At 50.4% G+C, this 21763-nt stretch overlaps 1 protein-coding gene across 1 annotated transcript; it reads left to right on the top strand.

Annotated features, from left to right (window-relative positions):
- Positions 1–18922: 18922 nt before the first annotated feature.
- tcf21 (transcription factor 21) lies at positions 18923–21520 on the top strand. Its single transcript, XM_018730119.2, has 2 exons — positions 18923–19605; positions 20923–21520. The coding sequence occupies exons 1-2, from the start codon at positions 19150–19152 to the stop codon at positions 21010–21012; spliced, it is 546 nt and encodes a 181-aa protein (XP_018585635.2). The 5' UTR covers positions 18923–19149; the 3' UTR covers positions 21013–21520.
- Positions 21521–21763: the final 243 nt, after the last annotated feature.

Below are 21763 nucleotides of genomic sequence, written 5' to 3'. Positions count from 1 at the left end.
GGTCTCAAATCCACCTCCTTCAGAGCTTCACTCCCATGTCCTGCTGGGATGTGGCCATGTAGACTAAGTACTTCCACCTCTGGTCACTTGGTGGTCCCGCTCGCAAGCGTCTAAAGTCGAACGTCTGAACGTTCTCGGTTTTGGTGGAAGGGTGCGATGAGCTCCCCATGTCCCTCAGAGCTGCTGAATCCCTCTCTACACTCAACAAGAATGTCAAACCCATCTTGTTCAGCGCTTCATAAACTCGCATCACACCACCGTAGGCCTTCGGAGCGTCGCAATCCAGCCGCTTCGCCTGAACCAAGAGGCGTCACGATGCACTGGTGACCGAGGCGGTTTCGGGGAGGGGGGGACCGCGGTTCGAGCGAACACCTGCAGCCTCTTCCGCAGTTTACACTGACACAATGAATTAGAAGGACAAAGACGTACGAGCGGAGAGCGAGGGCTCCGGGGAATGTGCTCGTTTCAGACGATCTATAAACAAAGATGTGGGAACCTCGCAGTGTTTACTCCAGACGTCCTCGCGGGGCGGTCGTGCCGCGCGGTCCCAGTGACATCATCATTTGGAAGCGCTTCCCCATATGTCAGGGGTTTAGTCTGGGTGCAGCCTTTCAGGGCCTCTCGCTGGAGGTGGCGGAGAGGATCTGCGTTTGCCACCGAAACCCGCGACTGCTTACAAACATGGACCGCGACCGCAATGCAACCGCATGATCGCGTGACTGAAGTGTCCGCTGCGAGGTGCAGAGCGTGGTGACGGTAGCTGAACCCTCAAGCCGCAGGGGGCGCTATGGAGGCAGTCACAGAGCTGCGTGTGATCCACGTCTGCAGTAGACGATGTTAGGAGTGGCCACCGGGGCGGCGCCGTGGAGTCGCGTCCCAATCCCCCTTCTCCTGTTTACAGGCAACCGGACCGAGGCGAACAATCAATAAATGAGGACCGACGTTCGGAAAGTGGCTCGACGCCACGAACGTGGTGAAAACGATGATTCTTATTCATTTGTCAGCTCCTGGAAAGTATGAGCGGACAAATGATTCACCCAGAGCTGCTTTACCCTGTTTGTTCCATTGTTTGAGGATGTCGACCACGATTTTCGCAGCAGACGAAAACAGACCGCTCGTCCCCACATGATTAATGCCATTTCTTGTCAAATAACAGGCTCCTGGGGTGACGACGAGGTGCTAATGGATGAGCGGAGCCAACAGTCCGCACCGCCTTGGCCTTAATGCCTTCTTTCCTGGACGAGTGGGCGGGGCAAGGGGCGGAGCTTCAGCCCCCCAACCGGCCACGTGACATGTAGAGCTGGACACCAATTATACGGCTCGATGCCCCTCAAAATCCCGTGAGGCTGCATTCGGGATGGGGGTGTCTAACCCCGAGCAGAGCGACGGTGTGTGAGGAATTTGGCTGCGGGACACGGGGCGGGGGGTGCGGTATCGAGTCCCGCTTTAATCCCAGTGTGGCCTGAACCGGGGCGACCGGCGATCGTGTTTAAAAAGAAAACAGCCGCCTGATTTAGGTGGCTCCTCTGTTGTTCTTCCGCAGGGCTGTGAACCGCCCCCCCACGCGCACACCCACCCCTCGTCCCACAGAGCCGTCCCTGTGGTCTGACCGTGTTTTCGTACCGTTTGCTCCAGAAAGCCCATGCGGCGGATACCAGTGGCACACTGAGCTCAGTGGCGCCCCCTGCAGTTCACCCGACACGTGGGGGGGGGGCAGATTATGACGCATCCTGTTCACCTAGAGGGGCACCATTGCATATTTATTATTTCTTATACTTATCTTATACTGTTTAGAGTAGTTCATCGCTTACTTGTTAACCTATTATTTCACATATTACATTAAAGACATTAATATATAATATCTTAAGCGCACAGGTGCTCTACGCCATAACTTTTCATTGGCTTTATTCTTGAGTTTATGAACGAATGCACCCAGGATCTGTGTCCAGGATGGAGTGATAGACAATATTAAATTGCAATATTGGAGAACAGAATAAATAAATGGAATAAATTATTGCATATTTAATTACATACCGCTATAACGGTGGAAAAACACGCTTCTCTTCTATCTATCTATCTATCTATCTATCTCAGTGTTTGACTCTTTCACTGTATTTCTGGTCCAGGATAGACGTGGACAGATGCTGGACTCCACAGGACAGCTGTGACATTCGTCTCTATCTTTGTGTCATCCTGTCAATCAATCTATAATCTATATGTGTATATCTATGTTGATGTAAATTATTATATAATTATTATCATGCCAAAATTTAGCAGACTTGGCTCTCCAGGGTGGGACTGGACAAAATCGCCACTGCCCCCGCAACCCCCAACCCATTTTTCGACACCCCTAAAGGCCTGCCCCCCCCTTCAAAACATTCAGCGAGCCCCCCCTAACTAACACACACACACACACACACACACACACACACACACACACACACACACACAGAGAACACATCCGCCCAGGCAGGGCCAAAAACACGACAGACATCGGAAGTTGATAAGTGAGATGCTATATTTGCTTTGCCCCCCCCCCCCGCCCAACTCCCCTTGCCTTGTGGGGAGTTCACCATGGAGGTTATGAGCTGCTTCAAGAAAGATGTTCTGCTGACTTCTTAACATTTCGGAGAGCATCCCGGCGTGGGATTAATGGCCCCCCTGGGAGTCAGCCAAAGGTTGTGGGCCTTTAGGAAAATATGCGTGGAAACGGGTGCGAGGGGCCGAGCGGAGGCTCCTCTCATTAGTAACCCCGACGGGCGACGCTTAACTAGCAGAGATTAACTCTCGCAGGAAGTTATTAAACCTTTAACCCATAAACGGCTGTCATCTCCTCGGCCGCTCCGGGCCTCCAGCGCCGTGACGGATCGCCGAGCGCGCTCGAATTAAACCGAAACGTCGTTCCTCTCGGTGTGTGTGTGTGTGTGTGTTACAAAGAGAGAGACAGATTAATTCCTTACAGCGATGATGCTCAAACTCAGGAAACGTGGCTTCTTCCTGTCTCCGGGACACTTTTGTAGGATTGAGTATTAAAAAATGAAGACGCATTATGAATATTAATATTTCCGCCCGCGTCATTTACACTTTGCACCGTTTTCCCGACTTACTTTACTTACTGACTTTGTTATGAGAACGGCTCCTCGAACCCACAGCCACCCTGCTGCCGTGCTCGGCGCCTCCCCGAACAAGAGGGGCTTTAGGTTAAACCGATGTACCGTGTTTGTACTCCACCTTATCCGCTTAATTTAACCCTGCCTACCCGCACCGACTGCAGGTTTTGGTTCCATCCCTGGACCAGATGGGTATATTTTTATTTCCTTCGACTCCTTTATGAGCGATAACAGCAGTTCCCTCAGCACTTTTCTGAAAAGCGACCGTCAGGTCTGAAAATAACGGTAGAACGCAAATCGTGTGAAAATACGGTGAGAAATACTGCCGAGCGTTGGGCAGCAGGTGGCGTCGTGGTTAGAGCTGCTGCGAGGTACTGACCCTGAACCGATGCAGTAAAAATGACCCTGCTGTCTATGGGTAAATCAGTGTAAATCTCTCTGGAGAAAAGCGTGAGCTGAATAAATGAAGAGAGGTGTAACGCCGGACCGGACCGGGCTGGACCGGACCTGACCGAACCGGACCGCACTGGACCGCGGCTGAATCCCAGCGTCTCGTGCCGTGATGTCCGAGCGCAGCTGCTCCGCTTTGCGCGCTCCCCGCAAAGCCGTCGATCCCACGTCGTTTACGAGCGGAGCGCGGCCGGCTCGTCCGACGCAACGTCGCGCCGCGGACCTTTAACTCGCACGGACATCGGCGAAAACGGCCTTCGGCGACGCTGCCTTTATGAGGGAGCCGTGTCCATTACCGCGGTACGACACGCCCCTCCTCGTTGTTCTAACGTAAATAAAGGCCCGTAAAGACCGAGCTCCTCCGGCCCCCGGAAGGAGACGCAAACAACCCTTTATTGCATTTCGGCCCCTAATGGGTCCGTTTTATATTTAAAACAATTGGTTGCAGGGAGAACCGGACCCGAGAGAATGAAAACAAGAGCTTTTTTGGTGGAGCCGCAAAGCGTTCGCTGACACCGAGGTCACGCTGCGAAGGAAGCACTAAGTCATCGCTCGGGGGGGGATCACATATCTATCGCCCACAGCGCATGTACACCCGGGTCAAGTCCTCGCTCGCCGGCTCAGGGAGGAAGGAACGTCCCGCGGTCCCGGGGGGCCCGACGCGGAGACGGGGCCGAAGCCACGGAGAGGACGGATCTCGGGCCATTAAATATGGACGCGCATAAATAAATGTTCATATCTTTACTGTAAATGCGAAATAAATTAATGAAATTAATGAAAACAATGTCGTTTATCCTCGTGTGACCGGACCGGTGCGGGGGGGGGGGGCGGCATTCCAATGTATCACACGCATGTTTTTAAAATCGTTTTGTCGTGATAGCAGTCTCGTTGTAGGCAGACAAAATGTTTTATTGAAGTGTCTTAAGAGCCGTGTGCTGGGAAATCATTGAAAATATTTTGCGTGATTTTTGTGACAAATTTGGGCTTCATTTTGCCTGCTTGCTGATACTTTCTTTTGAGTAAAAATACCAGCAAATCATTGCGCCGTTTTGGGACGAGGAAGGGCTTTTGTGACATGAATCCGCATCGATGATGAAACATTTTTGTGTTATTATTCAATTTACGTTTATTGATTTAGCAGAAGTGGGTTGGACCGGGTCCTGCTCTCCAGCGGGTCTGGGGTTCGAGTCCCGCTTGGGGTGGCTTGCGACAGACTGGCATCCCGTCCTGGCTGTGTCCCCTCCCCCTCCAGCCTTATGCCCTGTGTTGCCGGGTTAAGCTCCGGCTCCCCGTGACCCCATATGAGACAAGTGGTTGGGAGGGGGTGCGGTGGCGCAGTGGGTTGGACCACAGTCCTGCTGTCTGGTGGGTCTGGGGTTCGAGTCCCGCTTGGGGTACCTTGCAACGGACTGGCGTCCCATCCTGGGTGTATCCCCTCCCCCTCCAGCCTTGCGCCCTGTGTTGCCGGGTAGGCTCCGGTTCCCCGTGACCCTGTATGGGACAAGCGGTTCTGAAGGTGTGTGTGTGTGTGTGTGTGTGTGTGTGTGTGTGTGATTTAGCAGACACTTTTGTCCAAAACAACTCCCAATGAACTCTATGTAGTGTTTATCAGCCCACACACCTTATTCACCATGGTGACTTACCCTGGGTCACTCATCCATACATCAGTGGAACACACACTCTCTGTGACACTCACACACTATGGGTGAACAGCATGTCTTTGGGGTGTGGGAGGAAACCAGAGCACCCAGAAGGAACCCACTCAGACGCAGGGAGAACATACAAATGTGACACAGACTGAACGGGGATCAAACCCACATCCTTTTGCACCACCCAGGCGCTGTAAGACAACAGCGCTACTTGCTCTGCCACCATGCCGCCCAAGTTTTCATGCACGTCAATGTGATGCGAGGAAATTCTCTGTGAATAAAGCAAGTGTCAAAATAAAGCAATTTGTGTTTTTTTCCGGAAAACACACACACACACTTTCTGAACCGCTTGTCCCATACAGGGTCGCGGGGAACCAGAGCCTACCCGGCAATACAGGGCGTAAGGCTGGAGGGGGAGGGGACACACCCAGGACGGGACGCCAGTCTGTCGGAAGGCACCCCAAGCGGGACTTGAACCCCAGACCCACCGGAGAGCAGGACCCGGTCCAACCCACTGCACCACCAGGCACCCCTTATAGTTATCATTTCCACCAATATGTAACTAGAATAAAAATTACACTGTACACTGAACTGTCTGGTCATTTTAATACCTGTTACTCGAGGTCCAGTAATGTGTCTTTAATCCATTACTTTTAATCACACAGGAAGAAAATGCACTTATTTCCACTGGTCATATTTCATACCAGTAATGTGCGTGGTGAGAATCACAAGTCCTGGGAACAGTCATACAGCTGCCTGCCACACAAGAGCCAATCACAAAGAGCTAATCATTCAACAGCCAGTCACAGAGAGCCAATGAAACAGTATTTAACAAGCATAGCCAACTATACAACAGCCATTCAAAAAGAGCCAATCACTCAACAGCCAGTCACAGCAAGCTAATGAAACAGTAGTTAAACAGTCAAGAATAGCCAATTATACAAAAAGCAGTCACTCAACAGCCAATCAAAAAGAGCCAATGAAACAGTATTTAACAAGAATAGCCAGCTACACAAGAGCTATTTGGAAAGAGCCAATCACTCAACAGCCAATCAGGAAGAGCCAATCACTCAATAGCCAATCACAAAGCCCCTCCTGCTAATTAAAAGCATCTCAACTCAATGGAGAGTTTTGTAAAAGGAGGATGAGAATTATGAATCCTTTTCTATCCTAGGCAGCACATGCAACAAATGAAATGAGGGCATATTTAGACTATATCTATAATGTTTGGCTAAAAAAAATTTCAAGGGGGGGTGCAGTGGCACAGTTCGTTGGCCCAGGTTCTGCTCTCCAGTGGGTCTGGGGTTCAAGTCCTGCTTGGGGTGCCTTGCGACGGACTGGTGTCCCGTCCTGGGTGAGTCCCCTCCCCCTCCGGCCTTACGCCCTGAGTTGCTGGGTTAGGCTCTGGTTCCCCGTGACCCCGTATGGGACAAGCGGTTCAGAAAGTGTGTGTGTGTCTACAGGCATTGGAAGAGCGGACAAGCTCCATCATGGCAGATGGAGACAGATGAAAATAAAGCTCTTCGGTTGAAGGTCCAGCCGATGGTCTCGCCTCGTGTTCCAAGCTCGCGTACGACGTGCTCTACCACCTGCCCCGTGTCTGCTGGATGAGGCGGGACACCCGCTCATGGCAGTTCTGCGTGATGACAGCAAGCTGTGTGGAGCGTGGAGAACGCACTGGTGCTCAGCGTCTGAACCTGGGGGGGGCTTTTCAGACGAAAATGTGCAACTCAAACAAACAACCGCAAGTCAACTGTTTGTCTGATGGAAGCTGGTCTGCTCAACAGCTGGAGGGCGGAGTCTGTCGGCCAGCTGTATGGCATGGTGTCCTGTTGGGCGGAGTCTGTTAGAGGGTGGAGTCAGGTAGAGGCAGAGTCTTCTGAAGGATGGAGTTTGCTGCCAAAATGCATGCTATACTTTGCTAGAGGGTGGGCTCTGTCATTCATTAGAGACCGAAAATGAGAGCGGTCTGCCGCACAGATGCTCTGCCAACGACCACGCCCACGGCATCGTCTCCTCGTCTCCGGGCTCCCCGACAGCCCTCTGGGTGGAATGGGTTGCAGACGTGCCGAGTGGAAAACAGCTGGGTTCCTGCGCGGTTCACAGGTGGTGCCGTCCGATCTGAGGCTGGGAGGTCTTCGTGCGGTCGCCCTTCCAAAACCCAACTGCTCGGCATACGTCTGAAGGACGGGGGCTTGGAGACAGCGAGGTAACAGCAGGACGGTCCCCGCGGTGATGATCCAACCCTGCAAAGTGGACCGGTGCTGGTAGCCAGGCATGATGGGTAAAGGGGTCAATAAAGGAGGGGCCTGTTAGAAAGGAGGCATGGGTAGAGTGACTGGTGACAAGTGCAGGTTCGACCATGGGACCGTTACACCTCGTGGACCGTGAACACCAGGAGGGATCGAGGAAGCGCTGGGTCATGGGGAGCAAACCAGAATCTTCGGCACTCACATTTATGACACCTTTCTCCAGATACACCTACAACGCTACACTGATCAACCCATTTATGCAGTAGGGTAATTTTTACCCTTAGTTTAGGGTGAGTACCCTGATCAAGGGTCCTACAGCAGGAGGTGGGATTCAAACCCACGTCCTTCAAGTCCAAAGGTAGAGGTTATAACCATTAGGCCCCCCACCCTGCTGGCCTCTCATGCCCATCTGCTCCCTGGGTCCCCTGTCCGTAAGGTGTGTAAGTGGGTGGACCGCAGCGGTCTCAACGGTCAGACTCCGTTTGGGCAGCCGCACGGTACAGCTGCGAACAACATGCCAAAGAGGCACTTCGGGACCGCTTTATCTCGATGTGACCGCACGAGAACCGGACGGGAAAGTTAAGGCAGGAAGCGAGTGCGACGTGTCCAGGGAGGGAGAGCGGGAGGCGAACTCTCGAGCTTTCGGCAGCGGCGACGTCCAAGGGTTCGAGGGGCGACCGCGCTGCCAAAACAAACAGGCCCGTGAAGGGGAGCCGCTCCTCGGCCGCTTGGCTGAACGCTGAACCGAAGGGGACAGGAAGCGATGCTACAAATCAGGGCGCAAAATATTACAGAATTACTATAAAAATTAATTTTTAATATAGAATATTTAAATTATAAATATAGTCAATATTCTCTTAAATATTAATTTACATATTAATATTTATAGTAATATTTATAAAATGCAGATTTGGATGTACAGTGCTGCTGGACAATATCCAAACCCTGTTGGAATGGTTATAGTCTTGATAAATACAAATAAATATTAAGAAAAAACCAATAAATAAAAAGGCAGATAATTTTTAATTATAATTATTGATCATTATTATTACAGTGTAACTTGGGTTCACTTATTTTTACACCCGCACTCCTTGCATGTTTCTACTACACGCGTGATTTCCTCTAACGTAACACATGGAAAGGCTCATTACACACCTATTATATCACATGAGAAACACTGATTCTCATTAATTTTTTCCTTTTTTGTTGATTCTCATTGATTTTTTTCTGACGGATCAGAATGGATCACCAGCCCACCAGAGGTGTCTGGCTCCGCACGCTGTCCAACTCGACAGGTAAAAATTTCTCCGTTCATCATTTCCGATGATTAAAATGTTTATTCAGTAAATAAATCCTAAAAACTGTCATACCAATAATAAAATTTAAAATAAAACAATAAAAATCAGTTAAATCAACTAATACAAGGACTGCATGACAGGGATGCTCAAGGGGGGTTCCCAGGGTGTTACCAGGGTGTTACCATACACCTTACCTACTGTTCTTAGGTGTCTTCCTTTACACAACACATCCGATTCTCATTAAATACCCATTTTGTGGTAAAACTAGGGGACACCAGGGTTCGCACACTTTCAAGCAGCACTGTACATTCTCAAGCCCTGTCAGTGAGTCCAAAACCACGGTTTAACCAACATACGTTTTACACGTTTAGCTGCATGTAGAACTGATTGGAAGTTTTTTTTTATACCTCTGAAATGTATTAAATTTATCACGGTAAAATGTCATTGGAAAGCATGCAGTCTATGACCTGTGTGCAGTCAATTATGGTAAATAAAATGTGCCAAATGTTTACACAAAGCAAAGACCCCCCCCCCAATAAACCTGGGAGCTGAGGCTCCATGGGGGGGTAGTCAGCTCATGCTACATGGTCTCCAGGGGCGGTGGGGCTCCTTCAGGTCAGGGGCCCCTCGTCCTGCTAAGTGCCCCCGCTCAGGGTATCGGGCGAGCTTGTGTTACAGCACTTGTGCACTTCCTGGCCCGGGGGGCCGGGGTAGCACCCCCCCGGGGACTCCCGTTGATGGCAAGTCCTGATGAATGGACCCCACAGTCAGCACCCCCTTCAACACCGGCCTCCTGCCTTCCTGTGGCTGCTCCTTCCTGTGGCACCGTGCTGCACGGCCTTATGGGAAATGGGCTGTTCCACCGCGAGATCCACTCCTACGCACCTGTGGGCTGGCGAGTCACACCGGTGAACTGCGCTGCTCTCCGCGATTGTTGTATCCGCGCTATCGGGGACGATCTGTTTCTCGGCTGTTGTTGCCCCGGGGGCCGTCTGGCAGCGTACCGCGGTGTATTTCTCGGTTGTCCCACCCCATCAGCCTAGTCCTATGACAGCTGGGTATGGGGGCAGATCTCACCAGCAGTCACTCAGTGAGGGGATTCACCTGACAGCCTCCAGCAGGCTGCCCCCGGGGATGGAGCGTGGTGCCGGCATGGGTTGGGGTCCACTCCCACAGGGGCCTGGGGAAGGGCTCCCACGGTTCCCATCAGAGCTGATAGTGCGACTGGAGGCGCCGGGAGGGGTCACATGTTGAATGTCATCCTGCAGAAAGCGGGATTTTCGGCATGAATCTCAGTCAACACGTGGACGACTATCAGCCGCGTCCGTCCGTTTATCTGTCCCAACTTTGAGCTCATAACCGGACGGCACCAGCGTGTTATGCTTTCCGTGCCTTCGGCCCCGGAGCGGAGCTCTCCCATCAGGGCGTCCCGCTTTCCGGGCTCTTGAGCTTGTCTCGCACACAGAAAATTATTTCAAAAAGTATTGCAGTGACGCCACCGCATTTTAGCGATAAGCGTATCTTTTTTCTGCGCGATAGGAAAGTTCCAGAGCAATTGAGCAAACCGATGACCTGCTGGTACCGAGGAAAGAGCCCAGGGGTTCAGCGGTCAGGAGTCCCAGCAGTGCTTTTAAAATGCAGAAAACAACAGATGGTTAAGATGTTTAAAAGAGGTCTTTACCCACTCGGAGGAGTGTGACTAAAACAGTGTAAAGGACATCTTTACCGTAGTACGTGTGTTACCACAAAGCTTCTCCTTCAGACAGTGCATCAACCATATATATTTAATTGATAAATTACTCTGCTTAGATGCTCAAGGACGAGACAAAGACCAGTCGGGACACATGTCCTGCTCTGTCCAGCCAGCGAGGGACACTTCTCGACATGTTCTCCGGCAGTACCGCAGTACTGAACACCGGCTGCAGGACGCTCCCGCGGTCCAGCTCCCAGCGTGTCCTGCACCGGATGAAGACCGCCAGCCTGGTCGGCCCGGGGTCGACCGCTCGCCCTGCTTGGGAGAGAGAGAAGGAGACTCCGAGCGTCTGGAACGTCCAGAGTCCATCAAACTAAACAGCGAGTGACAGCAGTTTGGACACAGCGCCGAGGCTGCCGGTAAATACGGTCGTGCTCACGGCTTCCCATAAGTTTATCTGGTGATGTCGGCATGGAAACCGTAAATATCATCGACCAGGTCTGCCTCGAGAGCCTGTGTTTCCAATTTGGCGCTCGAAACTCCCCACTGCGCCCTTCACTATAGGAGAGGACAGATGGCCCCAAACCCTTTTTTTTTTACTCCATGTCCAGTAGAGTAAACACCGGCCTCTTACTTTTCAAACAGAGTACTGCGGTCGAGTGATAATAAACCCCCAGTGCGGCGCTTCCACTGGAGCTGCTGGAGAGAGCCCACCGTCACGGTCACGCTGACCACTGACGTGGCCCCCCCAGATGCGCTCAGATCTTGTAAAGGATAGGAGCAGCTTATCAGAAGTGTGTGTGGTGTGGTGTGGCGTGGTGTGGTGTGCCGTACCATGTGTGAGGAAGCGCTGGAGAACATCTGTGGTCTTCATGTCACTGAACTTTCTTCCAGATGTGAATGAACGGTGTTGGGATGTAGAGGGAGGTGAGTGGAGAGTGCAGGATCCACGAGAAAAACCGAACACTGACCAGGCCTGTGAGATGGATACAGAGATGACCGCAGGGATGACCATAGAGATTTCTAAAGAGATGACCAAAAAGATGACTGCAGGACTGACCATAGAGATGTCCAAAGAGACGACCATGGAGGTCAGCGCAGGCATGTCCAAAGAGATCTCCATCGAAATGACCATAGGGATGGCTGTAGAAATGACCACAGGCATGTCCATAGAGGTGACCATAGGAATGACCGTAGAAATGACCACAGGCATGTCCATGGAGATGACCGTAGGAATGACCGTAGAAATGACCACAGGCATGTGCATAGAGGTGACCATAGGGATGACCGTAGAAATGACCACAGGCATGATCAAAGAGATGCTCATAGGGATGACCATAAGGATGACCACAGAGATGGTGACTCTGCAGGTCTTGCTAACGCACACGGTACAGCGGTCACGATGCCTTTCGCGCTTCACACGCAACTTCTTCTCCACACAACCTTCCCCTTCAAGCTGAATTCCTGCAACACAAGCTCTTCGGTGCCTCTGAATGTAAGCGGAGAAAACAAATAATACTTTTCTGAGCTCAAAAAGGTGCACAGATGTTTTCCGGAAACACGTTCCGTCACTGCCTTTTCCTTGAAAGAAAATTAAATTCAGAACCAAGTGTAGCCCGGCGCACATCCAGAACCATAGCCCTGGAGCAGTGAGGCAGCAAACAATTTAGCGAAGCATTATTACATATAATATATTTCTCTAAATGGAATTCATAACGATTTTCAACAGATTTCTCTGTTTTCTCACTTTCAGGTTCAACTGACAGGTAAGGCTTTACTTTGCCTTTTTTGCCTTCTTTATCTTTCTTTCCTTGTTTTTGCTTTCGGAGTCATTGCTATCGTAGATGGTAGTTTTACAGCACGGTGAAAAGGTTTCCGAGAGACGCTTATGAGCGAGCAGACAGCTATAAGACAACCGAGATGGGCTGGAGAAGCCCTGTGTTGAGGGTCCTGACCTGTGTGGTGCATCACACCCCCGACGCTGGCATTTTGAACTGAGATTTCTTCCATCCATCCATCCATCCATCTCATTTCAATAAGCACCTGTCCCAGGCAGGGTCCCGGTGGACCGGGGCCTATCCTGGAAGCACTGGACACTGGGACTATTAACAAAAGTTGCAGTGACGCAAGACCCATACAGACCTGCTCATTGACACGTGTTCGGTACAAACTAACCAAGTGCGTTACCGTTGTAAACGAATGTAATGATAAACCCGAAATGTAACGTGTCAGTCCTGTTTGAGCCTGAAAACATCACGATTGCAGCTTGACCCCACTTGGAGCTTTGGCTGTTTACCACGTTTTGAATCCATCGAGCTGCCGGGTCCCAGACTGGAGCGCGACCAAAATTTTGGGGGAAACCAGGGGTGGGAATGAAAAAAAGTTTATTTCCAATGTGCGCGAATCAAAAATGCACTGTTTATTTATTGTCTGCGTTTTGTTTGTTTAAAGAGAGGAGAGAAGTGTGTGTACCGCGGTATTTATGTTGCTGCACCCGGCGCGATAATGTGTGAGCGAACACAGATAAACTGCGCCTCGCACCCGGGGAGTTGTAACGAAGGCTGACGGCTCAGCTGTTTTCTTGATGCGTCGGGCCTGTTTGTTTCATAACAGGAGGAGCTGCCGCGGCGTCCGGGCCGTCGAACCCCGTGTGCGCCGTGTCTCCGCTGGGCCCTGACTCGTGTTTACTAACACGCCGTCGGGGCGAAGAGCCTTCGCACGCGGCTCTCCGTCCCATCGGGCCTCGATAAAACACGAGACTCCGCAGCTTCCTCGCCCCCCCCAGCCCCAGGCCCCCCCTCGAATACGAGCGATGGCACGAAACGGGCACTTACCGCCACGCCGCACCGGCACAGGAGTGTGTCGCCATCGCCCGTCACTCAACTTGCATAAATAACGAGCACACTCATTCATTAACCCGACACTTCTCGCGAAAGCAGCTTACAACGATTTACCTGGTACTGGAAGAATTTTGGGTAAGCACCTCGATTAAGGGCACTGCAGCAGTAGGGGGGATTCGAACCCACAACCCTTGAGTCCGAAGGAGCAGCTCTAACCACTACGCATTAACTGAAATACCGGGACTCATGTTAACAGGCAGTAGTAAACATAGACTGTCAATTTCACGACACGTTATTGGTCTTTTCATAGAAATGTATACGTATATAAATATAAGTGGTAACCATGGTAACTGCCTGTATACAATTGCCTTTTCACAGTTTATTATGTCTCCGCGTTGCTGCTCTGTTGTGCCGAACAAAAAAACATAAGACATCTAATTTTTTGGGATGTTGTTCTTTCATGCGGCACAAATCAAGAGTTACCGCACAAGCCGGGTGTTTCGCGGAAAAAATGTTATGTGCGGTGTAGGGGCACCAGGTGGCGCAGCGGTTAGAGGACTCTGAGTTGAACCCCACCTCCCGCTGTAATTCCCTTCATAAAAGAACTGACTCTGGATTGATGCGGTAAAGAAATTACCCCGCTGTATAAATGGGTAAATTGGTGTAAGTCGAGGAACCCTGAGGGGGGCTGTTGATAGTGTGGTGGTTAAAGCCGCCGCCTTTAGATAAGAAGGTTGCAGGTTTAAATCCCACCTCCTGTAGTGGCCTTGATCAAGGTATTTACCCTAAATTACTCCAGTAAACAGTACCCAGCTGTATAAACGAAGGGAATGATACGCAGTTTAACGTGGTAAGATGGCGTGGAGACGGTGAGCGAGGTGCGGACGCACGCTGCTGCCGGGTTCCCTTCCTCTGCCCTCCGCTGCGTCGTCCAGGATGTTGGTGCTGTGCTCTCCTCGCACTCGACACTCGGGCTGAGATAACAAGCAGCATGTCGCACGCTCCGACAGGTGACCCCAAGAAGACCCTTCTCCTCCTCCGTGCTCCTCTAACCAGCGGTCAGGCCTCTCACGCTTTGCATGCTGGGAGGATTTCATAATAACTTCTTTTCTCCTCTATGAAAATGCAAATACTGGTCACCTGTTAGTGTCACCAGCTCACTGGAACTCTCACATTTACTGCAATTTGGCAACGGATGGCTGTTTTTACCACGATCAAGTCTGCTGAAATTAATTTTTAAAAATGTTACCCTTTTAATGTTAAAATATACGCTTTGTTCGGGATACGGAAAAGTTACTGCACAGTAAATCGTGGTGATTTTTTTTTTTTTTTTTAAAATCAAGGGTCTCACTCCTCACTGTCCGAAGCCCAGCAGGTCGTGCGACGCGACATCGAGCGTCTCGACTCTCCCGCTTCCCTGCGGATCGCACCCCCCACCCCGACCCCCCCCCCGCCCTCTCGGTGTCTTCAAGAGCGAAGGCCATCCGGAGTGTTTCCTTAAGGGCGTCCCGTGTTTTCGCACCTTTGACCTTTGACCCCAGTCAGCTAATTAGCGACACGTCCCCAGAGCAAGGTCCCAGTGGAACGCGGGGGTCTCGAACCGTTTGCACTTTAAAGCATCACCTGTTTGCGCACATTGAGTCTCCAGTGACTTTTGGACATTTTGCCCCTCTTTTCTCCCTTTTATTGCAAGCAGGTTCCTGTTTCTTTAACACCCCATCCCCCACGAACACAGTCGACCACCTCCAGGATGAGTCACCTGCCTCGGCCGATCCGGTGGGCTGCGGGCGTCACGCGCTGACGTCGAAACCTTCGAGAGGGCCGCCGTTCTTCCGGTTCCGACGGCGGCCCTGCAGGCGTGCAGCCCAGTGCCGTCGGCGCCTTGAGAAATGATGGGGAGGGCAGCGAAAACCCTCCCGACAGTCACAGTTTGCAAGCGGGTCACATCTGCGATCGGTAACCTCGAGGAAGGACAAGAATCCGTCCAAATCTGAATCGTCTCCTTCATTTTCAGCCTCCGAGCCGCCAGGATTCCGCCGAGTCAGCATTTTTCTGATGTTACATGTTTTATGTTATAATATCGGTCTGACATTTATTTATCTGTGGTTTAGGTGTGGAAAGGAGACCGAACCGCACGACTAAGACTGCAGATCATTCATACATTTCAGGGGTGAGATTCAGCTGTACAGAATGTATCAAATCAAAACTGAGGTTCACCGGTAGATTATTGAGTATTTATCAGTCGACGCCTCTTATTCGACGCCCCTCTTTTTTTATTTGTTCGAAACACTTTTTTTAGTCCAGAGCTACTTTGGGATTGATATAGAGTGGCTGGAAGGGTTCCATTCCTCCAGGAAAAAAAAGAAAAAAAAGAAACATGAAAATAAACTTCCTCTAAAAGCGAAAGTGGAAAAAGGCAAAGAGAAGAAGTGACGGGATGAGAAGTAAACATGTACCACGTTTGACAGGTGTGACGTGACCCGCCTGGTCCGGCAGGCTCGTAGTGGGAGGTTTCGCTTGTGTTTCTGCACCGGGCACATGGCCGCGAGGAAGGTGTGTGTGTGTGTGTGTGTGTGTGTGTGTGTGTGTGTGTGTGTGTGTGTGTGTATTATTACCGTTACACGTGTCCAGTGTACAGATGTTCATCACTGGCCTGTCGGAGGATACTTGAGTAATTAACGGTCCCGTGTTTGTTCCATTACACCAGCGCAACAATGACCGCTTTCTGCCCTCTGCACTTACAAAACTAACGAAAAATAATAGAAATAAATAGTAATAGTTATTGGGATTGTTGGGTTTTGCCTTCCGAGATTCATTTTTGAACGACGCCATCTGCCGCAGCGTCCCGAAGTCCGCGCTTCGCCCTAAAGCTGCGGCAGGACCACGGGGTGCCTCTCGTGCACCGGAGGATTCGCCCCCCCACCCCCCGAGGCGAATCCCAGCCATCACCAGGCCAGATAAAGGCGTTTAGAGCGCCGCGCCGCGCCGCACGCCCAGGGCTCCCCGTAATCCGCCTTGTTTTGGCTCGGCCCTGAGCTGGGTGTGCAAACGGCGCACGTTGATATTAAAAGCGCAGCAGTGGTGTTAAGGACCCCGGTGTCGGTTACAGGGCGGGTTTTCCACAGGCGCCAGGGGGTATTTGAGACCCTCCGCATCCCATTAGCGCCGAACGTGCGGGAGCCCAAACGCAGGCGAGCGGCACTGCGTCTTTCAGAGGAGTTCAGCCTAACGCGGAGCGGAGCCGGTCAGCCGGAGCGGGTAGTTACCCGGTGGACACGGGTAGTTAAAACATCACAGCGAACCCGGTGCATTAAGAGAGAAGAGTCCAGTGGGCACGGTCGAGTAAAGCAGACTATCACTCTGTGCTCCTGGGTGATTAAAATGCATCGTTACGGTAAACCTGGGTAATTGAAAGTACCTTGGAGAGGAGCTGGGAAATTGCAACATCGAAGTGGCTCTTGTTGCCTACATTTACATTTATTCATTTATGTGATGTTTTTCTCCAAAGCCACTTACAGCGTTAATCCAATTACAGTCATTTACCCATTTGTACAGCTGGGTAGTTTTACTGGAGCAGTTTAGGGTAAGTACCCTGCTCGAGGGTACTAAAGCTGGAGGTGAGATTCAAACCAGCGACCTTTGGCTCCATAGGCAGCAGCTCTAATGACTGTGTTAGCAGCAAGTAAAACAGAATATCACGGTAAAAGTAGTTAATGAGAGTATTACAGTGGACCTGGTCAATTAGAACAGTAAAACAGTGAAATACCCTTTTGAATTTTAAGCTGAAAAAGGGACCAAGCCTCTCGAACCCAAGTCCAGCTCCAGAGTCCAGCTGGATCCTCCCAAAGAGCATCTCCACACCTGTGGGCCAGTGTGGGAGGTGGGCGCTGTGGCCCGGCCTGGTGCGACCTGGTAAGTTACAAGAGAACCCGGGCGGCAACTTTTCGGTAGAACCGGTAAAATGAAAGAGGAAAATGTGGTGGAACAGCAGGTAGCGCTGGTGCCTTACAGCTCCTGGGCTGCGTGGCCCAACAAGGGTTCCAGTCAGACCCATGGCATGGGTGGAGGTTGTTTGTGTGTGTGTGTGTGTGTGTGTGTGTGTGTCTGAGATAAACTGCTGTAAAGGTGTCAGTCAGATATAAATTCCTAATATATAATAGCACATTACTTTGTTCATTAAAAAAATAATTTAGTAATTGTATATATTTATCGAATAAACTAAGTTATTAGTTCTGCTATAATGCGAATGACATTATTATAATTGTGAATAAGGGAATAACGCGACCCCGCCATCCATCCATCGCGTTCTGGAAATTCAAACTCGCACCGCGCATCTTCTGCGCATCTTCTGCGCCTAATGTTCAATGTTGAAATACGGTATTATGGTAAAACATGGTTAGCCAGAGTGGCAGGGGTGTAAAGACGTGTCCTACCTCTGACCTCATTTCTCCCACAGAAACGGTTTTTTATCGCACAAATTTGTATGACGTCATATTCCATGGAACAAGTGCGCCTCGGAGCTGAGCCATTATATTCTTAATTATTAGAAAAATAAAAAATATTGTGTAAATAATTAAGGAAGAAAAATGAGTGAATCCCATTCGTTTCGGCAATTTTATGCAAAATGGAATTATGTTTAGAAAACTGCGCGTGTAAAACCATGTAGAGCAATAATAATAGATATATATAACATTACAATTATACTATAATAAAATATCTTGTCGTTCAATTTTAATATTTTGCAGTAATATTGCAATGTTACAATTACATAGAACAGTAATGGAAATATATATAATATTGGCAATACAGAGGCCTAATAAGATAAATAATATTTCCCAAATTGCTGTATTAATTTGTTATAGTTTATAGAATGCTTTTACCCCGGTTAAAAAGTGCGGGATTGTTGCGTTGTAAATTGACAAATATAAAATATGGTTTGACAAATTATCGTTCATTGTAAACAGGAATCGTCTGCAAATAAATATCCCGAATTAAGCAAATAAAAAAGACGAAAATTTTCCGCACATTAATGTTCCACAATTTATAGTAATAAAAGGGCTTTTCGACACAGAGTCACAAACCAGATTTTCTCACGAAACACGTGTAACCGGTGCAAAGTGTAAAGGAAACAACGTCGTTTTAATAAAAAAAAAAAAATGTTGACATCCAATATTAGACTTTGCCCAGATTTCGATAATAACGGTCCCGATAATTGTAATAGTTATTTCCAATAGTGATTATTTACTGTTAGTTAGTTAACAGATGCTGCGGATTAAATGTCCATTTTCATGCTTCTTCGTGAACAACGAGTGATGATGAGGAAACACAGAAAAATTATGATGATTTCATATTATTATTATTATTATTACAGTTAATCTCGTCTCGATTCATTTCACCGACTCACGGTTTTCTCCACACTGAAGCCAACAAAGTCAAACGTGAGAAAACAGACTCAAGTCAAGCAGTTTATAAAAGATCAAATGATCAAATGACCGCGACCTTCATCGGTTATTCATCACCCCCCCCCCCCATCCCCCCCCCCCCCAACCCCAACCCCGCCCCGCCCCGCCCCCTGTCCCATTGAGATAAATGGACTTCCCGACTGGGGGACTCAGCAGATCCCAGAGGAGTCTTACCTCCCCTGCTCTGAGGACACTGAGTGACTGACTGACTGACTGACTGACTGACTGTCCAGAGCATCGCCCTTCGACTCTCCTCCACCCCGAGAAGATCCGAAGAAGATCTTCGGCGCGTCCCACCCGGCGGAGAAGGTCCAAGTTTCCACCATCCATCCCACAGACAGAGAGAAGATCGCTCCCTCCGTCCCAGCCAGTGACTCGCTCGGTGACTGAAGAAGATGTCCACGGGCTCCATGAGCGACGCCGAGGACGTCTTCCACGAAGCCGACCTCCTGGAGGACATCTTAAAGTTGGGCTCCGCCACCAAGGACTCGGGGGGCACGTCCACGGAGAGCACGGAGGAGAGCTCGAGCTGCGACGCGCTGCTGCTGGCGCGCAGGAAGGAGAAGAGCCCCTCGGAGAGGAGAAGGAAGCCCCCGTCCAGAAAGAGCTCCCCCGCGCACGAGGGCGGCAAGCAGGTCCAGAGGAACGCGGCGAACGCGCGCGAGCGAGCGCGGATGCGCGTTCTCAGCAAGGCCTTCTCCAGGCTGAAGACCACCCTGCCGTGGGTGCCGCCCGACACGAAGCTCTCCAAGCTGGACACGCTGCGCTTGGCGTCCAGCTACATCGCGCACCTCAGGCAGATCCTGGCCAACGACAAGTATGAGAACGGCTACCTGCACCCGGTGAACCTGGTGAGAACCAGAACGTCCCTCCCTCCCTCCCTCGCGAGCGCCTCGCAGCATCTTCTTCGCAACACGCGTGAGCACCTCACACGATCTTGACATCTCCGACCAACCTCTCGACGACATGGTGATCGACACCTCGCGACACCTCCGAACATCTCCGAACATCTCGCCGCGGCACGGGCGCGTGAGCATCCCAGAGCGTCGCGGAACACCTGCGAACATCTTCTTCGACGGGAGGATTCGCGCGACACCTCTGCTCTGACCCACGCGCGCGCGTAAAAAGTCCTCCCCGCGCGCTGCCGCCGACGGAGCGAAAAGTCCCGATTTCCAAAAACGAGCGACTTCACGGTCGTTCTCCGCCGAACGCGCTTCGTTCTTTGATGTTGCTTTGATGTGATGTTACCGCGCGGCGCGTAAGGTCGGACGTGGGTTCGAATCCCGCTCAGTCTGAGTGGGGTTTGAATGGTCTCCCCGTGTTCGTGTGTTACAGATGAGTGAAAGGCTGTCGGGAGTTTTACTGTAGCGAGTCGAAGTCACCTTGGATGAAGGTGTAAAAATAGAGCAGTTTACCTCGAACTAATAATAATAATAATAGAGTGAATGTGGCTTTGGAGAAAAAGTGGCCCCGAAATGAATAAGTGTCATTAATCAAGAACAGACACCTGGATACGAATTTATTACATTTATTGCACTATCGCACAGTTACTGAGCATAAATTCCGTACTGACATTTATTGTAAGAAAAAACCAATAACTGATTCCCAAAAGATTTTAAATTAACAGTTAATTTTTACATCTTTTCTATTTGTCTGTTTATTATTTGCATTAATGTCGCTTTTGATATGACTGAGTTACAAAGGAGAAAATGTGTTTCCCACCACCTCCTTTTCAGTCTTTATTTCTATGATAGATAGATAGATAGATAGATAGATAGATAGATAGGCACTTCATTGATCCCTGGGGGAAATTGAGGAAACTATAAATGAATGAATAAATAAAGTTAAGTGATAAATTAATCAAATTATAAATGATAGAGTTCACTGTAAGCTTGTAGGAGATATGGGTATGAAAGAGGTTTACACTTCCGCAAACATTTACTGCTGCTGGTTTTCACCACTTTTTTCATTTTTTAATTTAATTAAAGGCGACATCAAAGTTAAGTGTTTATAGAAGGAGGGAGAGTTTGCTTCGCTTTGTCCCCGCGGTCACGCCCATGTGGCCGAGATCATCGAAGGGTCGGCGTTACATCACGTGTCTGGAAGAGAGGAGGTGGTTGTGCTCATTGTTGGTTCCTCGTGGTCAAAAGTGTCTCCTCCGTTCACAGACTTGGCCCTTCATGGTGGCGGGGAAGCCGGACTCGGAGCTCAAAGACGTGCTGAACGCGGCCCGCCTGTGCGGCACCACAGCCTCCTGAGGCCCTGGAGGAGGGCCCCCTGCAGGGAGATGCCTTCATCTTCATCCGGCCCAGAGGAACCATCTTCATCTTCACCGTGTCCCGAGGAATCGCCTTGGCCTCGGTCATGACCGTCACGATGAGAGGAGACATCTCCATCAGGTCCAGAGGCGCCGCCTTCGTCCTCAAGACGTCCCGAGGAGACGTCGTCGTCTCCGCCTTCATCTCCCTCGTCTTCGAAGGAGACGCCTTCATCTTCATCGCGTGCGCAACAGACGCGGGCGGAGTGGCCGAGGAGCGAAATCCCTCCCCGAGTTGCTCCATCCAAACCTCCCCACGCGGCCTTGCGGGTTCAAGGGCCCGGCGTGCCTTCTTGTCGTCACGGCGACACGTAAAAGCTTCTTGGAAAAGAGCGACTTTATGCAGCTGCAGGCGTTTTGCAGATGACGTCGACGGTCGGCGCTGTAAATAGGGGCTCGAGCAAAATGTACAGTGCAGTTTTATATAGAAATTATGTAAATAAAATATATGTGCATCAGCGAGGACCGTCCTTCTCTTATTGGTACCGCGTGAAAACGCGAGCACGAGACGTACGCTGCTGGAGTCTCGAGCCCAGAGTTTGGCGAAAAGGCCGGAGAGTCGGGAAGATAAGAGTATTTGTTTTCACGGTGAGGGAAAAGGCTCCTATCTTGGTACGGCGGCGGGGCCCCAATAAACAAACGGGGCCCTCGGTCGAGCAAGGGCCGGAACCTTCCGGAACCCGACTCGCTGC

The sequence above is a fragment of the Scleropages formosus genome, chromosome 1 (genome assembly GCF_900964775.1).
Source record: "Scleropages formosus chromosome 1, fSclFor1.1, whole genome shotgun sequence".
In the NCBI taxonomy this organism is placed as follows: Eukaryota; Metazoa; Chordata; class Actinopteri; order Osteoglossiformes; family Osteoglossidae; genus Scleropages; species Scleropages formosus.
This window is presented reverse-complemented; position numbering and strand designations above follow the sequence as displayed.

Coding starts and splice junctions, on each gene's coding strand:
- tcf21 (XM_018730119.2), top strand. CDS start 19,150: ATGTCCACGGGCTCCATGAGCGACGCCGAGGACGTCTTCCACGAAGCC. Junction 19,606..20,922: donor ACCTGCACCCGGTGAACCTG/GTGAGAACCAGA, acceptor CTCCGTTCACAG/ACTTGGCCCTTCATGGTGGC.